The sequence below is a fragment of the Pseudoliparis swirei genome, chromosome 9 (genome assembly GCF_029220125.1).
Source record: "Pseudoliparis swirei isolate HS2019 ecotype Mariana Trench chromosome 9, NWPU_hadal_v1, whole genome shotgun sequence".
Classification (NCBI taxonomy): domain Eukaryota; kingdom Metazoa; phylum Chordata; class Actinopteri; order Perciformes; family Liparidae; genus Pseudoliparis; species Pseudoliparis swirei.
The window spans coordinates 5,088,433-5,100,402 of record NC_079396.1 but is presented as its reverse complement, the minus strand read 5'-3'; the positions used below and the strand labels follow the sequence as shown (position 1 = coordinate 5,100,402).

Here is an 11,970-nt window from a genome sequence, read left to right as displayed (position 1 = left end):
ACATGTACTATATACTTGTTTTAATTGTCACTAGCCGTGGATGTCCTAGAAAGTGTAATAAAGAAATCCAGGAATGTGTTCTCGGGCCTTCCGGTGGCGTGGTGGCGAGAAACTGTCACCTCACGGCACGGCGGGCCAGACTTCCATCCCAGACCGTCTGTGTGGAGTTCAATTCAGTTTATTTGTATAGCCCAATTTCACAAATTTGCCTCAGAGGGCTTTACAATCTGTACACATAGACATCCCTGACCTTTGACCTCACATCGGATCAGGAAAAACTCCCAAACAACCCTTCAGGGGAAAAAAGGTAAGAACCCTTCAGGAGAGAACAGAGGAGGATCCCTCTCCAGGATGGACAGAACAATAGATGTCATGTGACCAGAAGGACAGATTTAGAGTTAAAACACATTCATAGATATGACAGAGTGTATGAATAGTTGGTAGTCGGCATATTCCACGATGGAGACCTCCACGATCCACCAGGCAGTGTTTGCACGTTCTCCCCGTGGCGGCGTGGTTCCCTCCGGTTCTCTGGTTTCCTCCCTCAGCCCAGACATGCAGCTCAGGTGAATTGGACTCAGGTAGGAATGTGTGAGTGACTGTTAGTCCGCCTCTGTGTCTAAATATAAATACGCCTCATTTATATACGTCACTGTGATAAACCCTGCAGGCCTCGGATCGGCTGCAGTTTGGATAAAGGAATGGAAGGAATATCTTCTCTGTGACGTGATCAATAAATCCCTCGTGGACCGGTCTGTGCAGGTTTATACACTTTGGTTTATAAAGCTGGAACATTTGTTTGTTTCTGATCTTTAACAGCAGCAGAACGTCTCCTTCCCCATTTTGTAATATTATATATTATTGTATCATTAATATAATTTATTATTGTATCATTAATATTGTAGCATTAATATTGTTAATGTAATATTATATATGATTGTATAAGTATACAATATTAGTTCCATAATTTTATAGAATGATCACACATTTAGTATGTTAAATTAAAAATCGTCAAAGAACTAGTAACTTTTAGACAAAGGTAAAAAATACAATATCCATCTCTGAATTATAATTATATATAATAATATATATACATATATATTAGGGCTGTCAATCGATTAAAAAAAATTAACTAATTAATCGCACATTTTGAAATTCATTAATCGCGACTGACGGGTTGCTAATGAGCCTTACCTGTGAGGTGGGAGGTCCTTTGTGATTTACTGAGTGTTCATTGGTTGTTTCTTTCGCTAAATGTTGACAGACAAACGGAGACTGTAGTAATTACCCATTCAAACTAATATTATTCATAAAGACAAGCCAATGAGTTCCTGTTGATGTTGACCACGTTACACACACAACAATATACATTAAATACGTCCCATTCAATACTAACATTACGGTGCTAACAACACACAGTGTTACAATGCTAACCAACACAAGTAAAGTAAACTATAGAAGCATTTGACCAACATATACAACTGAGAACCGTTCATTAAGTAACTTCATTGACAAAATGCGGCGTACTTTGTCCGGAAAAGAGCTGCGAAAAGACGCTGCGCGAGGCTCAGGTGTGTGTGCTGCTGCGGGTCGTCTCCAGGGTTGCCAGGTCTGTGTGACAAAACCAGCCCAAAACCAGCCCAATATCAGAACTCAAAATATGCCCGTGCCACTGCTTTTAAAGTGTGTGTATGTGGGCGTGTCCCATGTGTCCATGTGTGTACGTGCTGATCTGGAGTCAGTTTGGTAGGATTTGGGTATAAATAAATTATTTCATTTAAAATATGGATTTTTATTTAAAGATATTCATGTAATTTGCATGCAAAATAGGTCTACCCGAACCAGCGGACAAAAAATTCAACCCGCGGCAACACTTCAAAAGTCGCCCAATTCCGCGGGAAAACCGCGGACCTGGCAACACTGCTCAGGAGTCTCTATTGATTGGCTCCCACATTCTTCCCACTCTATTTGCATGTGCGCCATGTGTACCCTGTTGGTTTACTCACCAGGTGGGTGTACCACAAACAAGCAATACACTTGGAGTACCTTTATCTGGATTGCTATTATTGTCGCCCAGTTTCAGTAGTCCGGCAGGCACACACTCAGTCCGGGAGACAGAGTCAGTACCTAAGACCTTCCAGAAGACCAGACCTTCCTTGCTGAGTGAGTTTTAGCTGCAGCCCTTGATTTGCCTTGCCCCCTTTGAGCCAGGCTTATAGCTTAGGATGCACTGGTACCTATCCTCTCTTTTGCTCTCACTACTCATTCTCTTTTTTTCTCTAATCTTACTTTCTCTGCTTTCTCTCAATCCCACTCTTCACTTTTGAGTCGCGGCTCCTCGAAGTCTTCGAAGTCCTCAGACGGATGGATCCTATGGATTCTATGGATCTGATGGATCCTCTGCTGGGTCCTGGAATTCCTGCTTCCTGCCACTCACTCCTCCCACACTGACCACCCCCTCCCCCCACCCTCCTCCCTCCACCTCCTCCCTGGCGTGGAGGTGAATAATATGACTCGTAACTATGAACTATTCATATCATATTCATATTCATATTGATTCATTAAATCTGTCCTTCTGTACATTGCACATTACATCTATTGCATCTGTGTCCATCCTGTCCATCCTATCCTCCTCTGTCTCTCTCTTCCTTTTTTCTTTTTTTTTTGAAGGGTTTTTTTGTTTTGGGAGGTGGTCAGTTGAGGTTTTTGGAGGTTTTATGTGTATATGTACAGATTGTACACTCCGAGACAAATTTTTTTGTGTAATTTAATGCTATACAAATAAACTGAATTGAATTGAATTGGTAGTTGGGAAAATGTGTCTCCACGTCTCCTGGCTTAGTTGATAACCCCCCAAAAATGCTTCAAGCTGACAAACCTTTGAACGATACTCACGTAGCCAAATGGCTAAAATGAGACTTTTCTTCAACTCCATGTTACACACACAAAAAGAAATGAACGATTCATCCACTCTGTCATACTCATTGAATGGGTTGTAACTCTGTAATGATTCCCTCTAGTCACATGACATCTATTATTCTGTCGATCCTGGAGAGGGATCCTCCTCTGTTGCTCTCCTGAAGGGATCCTCCCTTTTTTACCCTTTTTTTGTGATCAAATATTTTATTGGTTTTCGAGATATGCATGTAAAAGAAAAGATGTACACATTGTATACACAAAGGTACTTAGACAAAAGCTATACAACAAATAAAATAAAGAATAAAGAATATATATATATATATATGTTCTGTTCTTTGGAGAAAAAAGCCTCAGAATTGACATCTACAGTAAATATGTTTTAAAAACAGGCCAAAACCTTTGCCAGCGCTCCTCTGTCTTTTATGCAACGAGGCGGTTTCTTTATTGCGTGATGGTCTATTTTCAGGCAGCCTGTGGGTCATGGACAGTAATGGCGCATATTATCAGGAGACTAATTTAAGGCCTTTTTTGTCTAGAAATCCAAGCTTTCATCTAGTGGATATTTGGAAACTTGCTGAGAGCTGAAGGCCCAATTAGCGGTCAGATAAAAGCTGCTAAACATTGCATGCTAAATCAGCAGGCAGAGCTATCAAAGGCTTTATTCTTTTTTTTAAAATTATCATTCATCTAACTGTTTAATAATTAGTACAAACAAACCGTTTGGTCACTCCTTACTAAATACAAGTTATCTGTATTTAGATTAACTTGGCTGTATACATTAACTTATGGCAAACATTCAACGTGTCCTCTGTAAAACATTGACGAAGCCACTTTGGTGATGTGGGGGTTAAATTCCCAAGAATTAATTTTCTTTTTCTTTTCTCTTGCTAAAATGTCTCATCTCTGGTAACATCCAATTTAAGCATATAAATCTTATTTTTAGCATGTTAATACGCCTTTTCTTTTTCACTGACATCTTAACGAGTCACAAGATGTCCGAAATGTAGTTGACTAATGTCCCTCTAATTTAAAAAAAAACACAAATCTCATCCCGGCATTCTATTTAAAATATTATCTAGTGTACAAAAACACAACAAATGATAATTTAATAGTATTTATTGCCACATTCCTTCCACAGTGTGCGTAACAAATCATTGATCATACGTCATTCTTTGCGAACCCAGCTGCACGAGATTGCCCACGCCGTTGTGATTTCAAGCGAGATGTCCGGCATAGAAAAATGGGAAAGGCCAAAACACGGTCAAAACACTGAAGGTCGTGCCCTTTCACTGTCTTTTGCAACTCTCTCTCTATCTCTCTCTCACACACACACACACACACACACACACACACACACACACGCAAGTTTGCAGGCACCGAAACTATAGGGTTCTCTTGAGGAAAAGTCATCCGCTGTGACCCAATGACTTTTTTTTTTAAAGATGTGCAAAAACAGCGCCAGCCACCGGTAGCTGGAGTAACAGTAGGTGGTTTTGGCCACGCCCCGGTCTATATGCTGAGAGTGTTGAGAGCTGGTACTAAAGTAACAGCCTCTGGTTGGTTCTGGTCCTGGCTCCCTTTAGTCTGGAGAAACTTCTGCCGATGCCTGTCCTCCTGACGCTTCTTCTTCTCCTGCCGCTGCTGCTCTTTCCTCTGCTTGTTCGATACCTGAGAGTGAGGATGGGAAAAAAAAAAGTGTTTCTATTTGTCATTTCCCCGTAATTGAGGAGCATTTTTGACCAGAGCCAATGCAGAAGTGCCCTAAACCTGCATACTTTCTAATGGACTCTGATTATGAAGACATCTATGAGAAAAGGACTCTACTTCTCTGTGAATTTATTCCCCTAATAAACATTGTAAACATGAGTTTATAGTCTCAATCACTAATTCCAATTCTTCCATGTTTATTTAGTAAAGTATGGTCCCATTTAGAGTCAAATACACCATCAAGCAGGATATGCTGTAGGGCGGGGCTACCTGGTGATTGACAGGTTACGTCCACAGGTATATCAAGGCAGTTTGTAAACCATTTGGCAGTAGGGCCGAGATCCCCCTAGCGACGCTGGCACTCAGTGGCACTTGCCAGTAGTTGCCACAGCTACTCAGTGGCACTTGCCAGCACTTGCCAGCAGATGCCACTACTAGTCAAAAAGTGCCACTACTAGTCAAAAAGTGCCACAGCTAGTCAAAAAGTGCCAGCAGACGGAGGGTCGGCCAGGCGTGTCTGCGGCATGTCTGCGCAGTGACGAGTCTGCGACGACTCAGTGACAAGCTCCATTAAAGTGCCCGGACAGCGGAAGAAATCACTTTCATGATCACAGAATGGAGGAGCTGCGGTTTAGCTAGATAGATAGCTAAAATAGCTAGATACACAGATGGATGTGTATATATATATATATATATATATATATACACATCTGTGTATCTAGCTGTGGCATCTGCTGGCAAGTGCTGGCAAGTGTCACTGAGTGCCAGTGCTTAAACTTTAGACTAACAGTGGCATCTCCTCAAAGTAGAATTTCATGGAGGTATAACAGTATGACATGGTAAAAAAATTTATTATATATATTTTTTTTATTAAAGAAAGGCGGGTACATTATACATATCATGGTATACAAGTGTTATATATTACGAAGTGAAACGTAGTAGTAGCAAAACAATATTCAATATAGTACAGCAGTATTGTACAGCAATATCGTATTGCATATTGTAAGTAAGTCTAAAAAAATACATTATCTATGCAAGTCTGTGGCACTTGCCACTGAGTTGTCGGTGCCAGTGATTGCACTCGCTCTCTCTCCCATTTGGTTGAATTGAAAATAAAAATGGACTTGGATTGCATTAACAGGAGAGTTCTACCTTTGGCGTGTGTTCGTTGCTGCCCTCTGCTGGCGGTTTGGGCTCTGTGCACTCCGTGGCTGAAGCTTGGCAGGCTGAGCAGAATCCGGAGGCGCTCTGGCCCTGGCAGGACTGGCAGAGCACGGCGCCGACGAGCCATTCCGCGTTGATGGTCGCCGCGCTCAGCTGCAGCAGGTTCTCCTCGTCAACTGGGCCGGGAAACACACATCGAACACATGAGTACGCACCGTCGGTGTGATCGGACCAAACCTGGCAACGTAAAGCAACCAATAGGAAACCTAATACATGATGATTATAAAGTCTGTAAAACATAAAAAATAAAAGTCCCTCTTAGTTTTTGTTATGCCCTGACAGTAAATGGTAACTGGACCTGTACTTGTACAGCACTATTCTAGTCTTCCGACCACACTAGATGACATCATTCACCCAGTCATATACTTATGGGAGGAGCTACGGTTCCATCTGCAGTAACTAACATTCACACACAGTAAGCACAGCTACAGGAGCAACCTTGGGGTGAAGCGTATTTCCCAAGGACACATATTACATTACATTACATGTCATTTAGCAGTCGCTTTTATCCAAAGCGACTTACAAAAAGTGCATTCAACCTAGAGTACAAACTAAGAACAACAAGAATACAGAAAGTAACATTTCCTCAACATAGTCGAACTACAAAAGTACCATAATAAGAGCCATTTAAGTGCCACTGAAGTACACATAGCTAGCGGAGCCGGGGATCGAACCCGCCGACCCTGTGATTGAAGGACGACCCCGCTCACCACTGAGCCACGGTCCAATTATTCAAGTGTGTTCTGACCGTGGATTCCTCGATTCCTGATGGAGCTCAGGATCACGTTGTCCTCCTCCGAGGCGGTGGGTGAAGGGTTTTTCCTTACGTCCCATTGGCCGACCCCAAACTCACGCTGCCGGGCTTGTGAATTCTGAAGATTCTGGGAACGGCAACAGCGAGGAACACATCTGTAAAGGTTGCCGCTTCAACAGGTGTAAACACGACAAGATGCACTTTTGAAATTTAAAAGAGGTGGACTTGGAATTTACTGAATTGGGGGTGTTTCCCCCAATAGCTTATGCATTGAATGCCCATTATACCTCTAGGCGGAGCTGAGCAGGACTCTCAGCGTTGTCCCCAGTCTGCCTCACGCTGTCATAATGGTCTCCGTAGCGGTAAGCGATGTGCAGCTCTCTGCATACCTCTTTCTCTGCGCCATTTATCTGCAATAACAACAGCACATGTGAACTGAGCGGCGTCGCGAAAGTGAGTTGGAATTCAGCGTTCCATTATGTGACAATCGTTTAAAAAGTCTTCGCTCCGTCCGTACCTCCCACAGTGCCGTGTTGAGCTGATGGATGACCACTTTCACCTGTTGACTGCGAGCAAAAGCCACAATAGCATCGTTTCCAGCGAAGGTCCCGGGCTGAGAGAGGTTGGACACTGGGCGGGAAGAAAGAAAGAGCAATTACTTGCGATATAATCTGTGATCAGACATCTTTTCTTTTTCTTCTTAAACTTACATTTGTTCTCCTCACTTGTTTTTTATTAGATTTTTCGAAATGGATTATAGATAGCAGTGGTCCTTAAAACAAAGCAATGTTTATGTGCATCCTTCAACAACAGTCACACACACGTCTACTCATTGTGACCAATTCAAGCAAAGAGTGACTTTCTTTGTGTTTTATTTTATTATTTACAAATTATTTTTTAATCCGTCAATTCACAATAAAACTAGAACGGGCACTCGGTAGAGCGCATACCTTCGCACATCACAAGATTGGGCATTGAATTATGAACATTTTGGCATTAGTTGCATGCCAATTGGATAGAAATTGACCGCGCTATGGTAAAAAGACGATGTTGACCTTTTCATGACCTTGACCCGATCGATCCCAAAATCTAATCAAATGGTTCCCGGATAATAACCAATCATCCCACCAAATTGCATGCAATTCGGTTTAATACTTTTTGACTTATGCGAATAACACGCACGCACGCATACAAATACACGGCGATCAAAACATCACCTTCTGCATTTTCAATGCGAAGGTAATAATTTGAAAAACAGCAAACAGAGGAATGTCAGGAAAATATCACAATTTTCTTCATTCCTTGGTATCGAACCCCCGGCTGGAAACCACTGACATTGCAAACAGAACAGAGCCACCGGGGGTCCCTGCATAGCTGCTGCTCAACATTGTCTCAACATTGGACTTAGCGTGTACACAAATATGACAGAATATGAGGCATTAGTAAAAGTATTCTATCTGATCCCAGAATTTTATTGTATTTACTTTGTTGATTCACTCCCCCCCCCCCCCCCAGTGGGTAATTTCCTTACAGTGTTGTGAAAAGGGAACGTCGTCCTCAACAAAGGGTTCAAAGTCTTGTCGATGGGACGTCATAAACTGGACGGTGTCCTGCCGGAGCCGCAGGTGACCCCGGGAGTGACCCTCTAACTGGTCGCCGAGCGCTCTGAACAGGCAGTTCCTGCAAGAAACAAAGGACAGCGAGTGACTGGTATGTCCTCACACGACTGCCTACAGTTAAATGACTCAGTGTCGAGATTCGTGGCCAGCATGAATGTTATGATGTGGTTAAGTAAAGGGCTTGTCTTCCACTTGTGCGTTCACTGGAGTTGGCATCAGCTGGCAAGAGAAAAACAATGACTCAAATCCTGAAGAACACAAGGCTCCCAGACCTTCTGCAGCATGACTGATAGATGCAAGAACAATTAAATTCCCATCTTTTTAAGAAGCTTCCCCTGGTTGTTTTCATATTGTAAATGACAAAATGCTGCCGTTATTATCAGCTGGGGAAGACGAATCATGCCTCAAGAAAGTGACATTTGCCTCTACTGTGCAGCCACCGCGCAACTACGAGCGCTTTGCAGTTTAATTGTTATTGAGTGTGGGCACAGAGGTTAAAATCATGTTTTTCCTCGTGATAAGACTGCTGTCTCCATCTTAAAGCGTTCTGTAGATAGTCAAATTAAGGAGACGCGTGTTGCAGTATCAGTGATGGCGGTGGTTAATACAGAGGGAAACAGAGCACACGTGGACCTCACAATCTTGTTTTGTTTTTTCGTGGCTCTTACCCATCTCCGGGGACTTCTCTCAGCCGGAGCCCCAGGGCCTGCAGCTGATTGGAGAAACTGACAAACTCCGCCGCTTCATCGCCATCCTGAGGCCGGTTCCTGCGGTCCTTCACGATGGCCCTGCGCGCCGCCCGTTCGTCCTTCTTGCGTTCCAGTTCACTCCTCTTGTTGCCGCGTCCAGGTTTTGCCGTCTGCTTCCGAGACATGTTTGCTATAGTCGTCTCTGCGGGCCCACAACTCCAAAATACGTCTTCTTACAGGAATGACCTGGCGCCCGCATCAACCGCTGCCAAACATCTGGAGACAATTTTAAAAAGACACAAAAACAGGAGTGAGGTTTTCAGAATATTTAAAAGAGAGGTCATGTTTTCTTAGGACATCATAATATACCAAGTTTGGTATTTAGTCGTCTCTGAAGCTGTGATTTGAAAGAGGTGAATTCATAATCTCTCCCTGATGTTAAGACAAACTTCTTTAAAGACTCTTGATACTTTAATGCTGGGATTCTTTGACTTATAGCTTGCTGCTGTATATCTTTGTCTGATTCTCTGGTGCATACTGACCAAAAAAATAACCCTTTATTATTAAGCCACAACTTGTAGCTTGGTTCACTTTGCTAAATGACGTTCTCCAAGACGTGTTTCGATGAAAAGCACATTGTCTGAGTAACAAGAAAGCGTAGGGAAGTGGTTTAGGTGTCGATGTTTAACTAATTAAATACTGCATTAAAAACAAAAGGAAAACACATCATTTATTGGAGTATTTCACACTTACGGGATGTTTTTATGTGTCATGTACTTTATCATTATTACTGAAGCTACGCTGAATGACAATAAGACGAGTTTCGCTGTAAAGCTATCAAACATTAACTACTAGTGAATAGTACTGTCGATAACTATTAAGCACGTTAGCTGTTAACTAACGAGTTCTGGCACTCGTTATAGCTAACGTGAAGTTCCACAGCTAAGCTAATGCTAGCAGTGAGCGTTAGCTCGCGAGCGTACAGCGGCTGGATGTTACGTAACACATCCCGTCTCGGAGCTTGTCGTGCTCAATCTGTCGTGAAAGACTAAAACACTTAACCGTTAATAGACGGGTGCTTACCTTCAACGAGCTGCGTTCTGCAAAAATATGACTATGTTTCGAAAATGTAATCTTTTGGCACAGGAGATGAATGTAGTGAGTGTAGTGTCGGTTTTTGTTTACAACCTAGTTTCCGCATACGTCTGTCTGTGTACGTCAAAACGTACGGAAAGGGGAATGGGCCAAACCGCGAAGGCAACTGCGTCTAACTACTACCCTAAATAATACACGTTTTGACACATCATTAAATCTATTTGTCTATCTATCTATCTATCTATCTGTATATCCATCATTATATCTAGCAGACACTTTTATCCAAAGCGACTTACAATAGGTGCATTTAACCATGAGTACAAACTCAGAATAACAAGAATCAAGAAAGTAGCATTTCTTCAAGAAAGCCAAACTTCAAAAATAACATGTTATGTTATTTTAAGTGCCACTGAAGTGCTTTTTTTTTTCAAGGTATAATGGGAAAAGTGTGTCTTTCTATCTATCATTATATCTATATATCTATCGAGCCACCCATCCATCCATCTATTCATCCATATACTTTACTATATTATATACTATAGTTATAGTCATCATATATTTCAGATGTGACTCAGGACAAAGTAGGAGGCTCAGTTACAAGTTTCAAAGAGATGTTGCTTCTGAAAAACCCCTCCACACTCGGCTCTCTTCGGCTCTTCGAAAATCTGCTCCTCCACTCACTCCTTCTGATGACTCCACACAGTTGGTGAACATAATGCGGGGGAGGAGTGGGCTGAGAAGCAATAAACAGAATATTTGCTCTGAAAAAAAGACATACTGAGACCAACAAAATAGCCTCAAGACATAAAATTGCACCAGAAAATCAAAGAAAACAGTAAGACTACTTCATAAACCAGAAAAAGTACAAATCAAATTATGAATGTATCCAACCAATCATCTGCCGTCACAACCGGACACATATTTGCAGACGTCAATAGGCGCATTTGTGCTTTGTGCATTTGTGCATTCAGCAATCAGCGTCAGTCACCTCGGTCCGCCGACACAATCCATCATTTTTACCGTCGGCCTTATGTTGTACCCTTATGTAAACTGATTTCACAATGTTATATTAATGACTGATGTCCTGGAGTCACTTAGAATCTTCACCTTCACCTTCACACCGTAGCAGTGTAACACAGTTGTCTTTAGCTTGAAAACAAATACAATCTTTCCAGTTTTTTGGGGTGGAAATATTGGTATTTTTAATGTAGGAGAGCAGGAGGTAGACAACACTTCTAGGGGGCTCTCTACATTTTCTGAATCAGTGCAGTGCACTATCTGCAAGAAGGTATAGTGACTAGTAATGTATCTTTTCCAGAAATGAGGTAATTTGATTCCTGGGGCTTTTGACATATTACAATGTTTTGCTTTTTTAATGCATGTTTGGTGACATTTATCTCGACTTTATTTGCTGTCGGTCTCATGCTTCAGTGATTGGAGGACCACTTTTAACAAAGAAAATGCTGACAGTCAACTCTAACTGTAAAGCTATATACACTTTCAAATTTGTGATTTGGTTTGAAGTCTTTTTCATAATCTTTACATTATCCCCCATTCTACCCCTTGTAGATTTTAATTAGAGGCTGATTTCTTCACTGGGGGGAGGTCGAAGGGAAGTAACACTGTGTGCCTGTGGGGATGACAGCAGATGCTTTCTGTATAAGGGAAGTTTTGTAAAGAATACCATCCGACTGTGTTGTTGATTATGGTGTCACAATGTTTTCATCTTAGTACAACAATCATGTAAAACGTTATGATTTTGAGAACAATTCAAAAGAAAAATGCATCCCACAGCAGCTGGCAAATGCCGGCTGCTGGGTAGTCGCTGACCATGGTGCTGAAACAAGGTCCATTACACACATGGACAGAAACATTTCTCTGTCGACGCCTTGTTTACCTTGTTTAGGCCAATTAGTTAGGTCTAATGGAATCCATGCATATGGACGAGGTTGGACCATCATTT

General features: G+C 42.0%; 1 protein-coding gene across 2 annotated transcripts; it reads right to left on the bottom strand.

The window, feature by feature from the left end:
* Nucleotides 1-4,017: 4,017 nt before the first annotated feature.
* Nucleotides 4,018-10,123, bottom strand: otud3 (OTU deubiquitinase 3). Of its 2 annotated transcripts, none has more exons than XM_056423029.1 (8): nucleotides 9,996-10,123; nucleotides 8,892-9,188; nucleotides 8,136-8,284; nucleotides 7,122-7,234; nucleotides 6,892-7,014; nucleotides 6,599-6,731; nucleotides 5,779-5,966; nucleotides 4,018-4,605 (listed from the first exon to the last, which is right to left on the bottom strand). In XM_056423029.1, the coding sequence occupies exons 2-8, from the start codon at nucleotides 9,095-9,097 to the stop codon at nucleotides 4,429-4,431; spliced, it is 1,089 nt and encodes a 362-aa protein (XP_056279004.1). In that variant the 5' UTR covers nucleotides 9,098-9,188; nucleotides 9,996-10,123; the 3' UTR covers nucleotides 4,018-4,428. The 2 variants fall into 2 exon arrangements, with proteins under 2 accessions (XP_056279004.1, XP_056279005.1); XM_056423030.1 differs by having other exon boundaries at nucleotides 4,018-4,587.
* Between the last annotated feature and the right edge of the window lie 1,847 nt (nucleotides 10,124-11,970).

Bases quoted from the DNA above. Each gene is read 5' to 3' on its own strand.
- otud3 (XM_056423029.1), bottom strand. From the start codon at position 9,097: ATGTCTCGGAAGCAGACGGCAAAACCTGGACGCGGCAACAAGAGGAGT. The intron at 7,235-8,135 runs GTAAGGAAATTA...CTTCCCGCCCAG, and splicing joins CGTTCCCTTTTCACAACACT to TGTCCAACCTCTCTCAGCCC. The intron at 6,732-6,891 runs GTATAATGGGCA...TGCCGTTCCCAG, and splicing joins CTGCTCAGCTCCGCCTAGAG to AATCTTCAGAATTCACAAGC.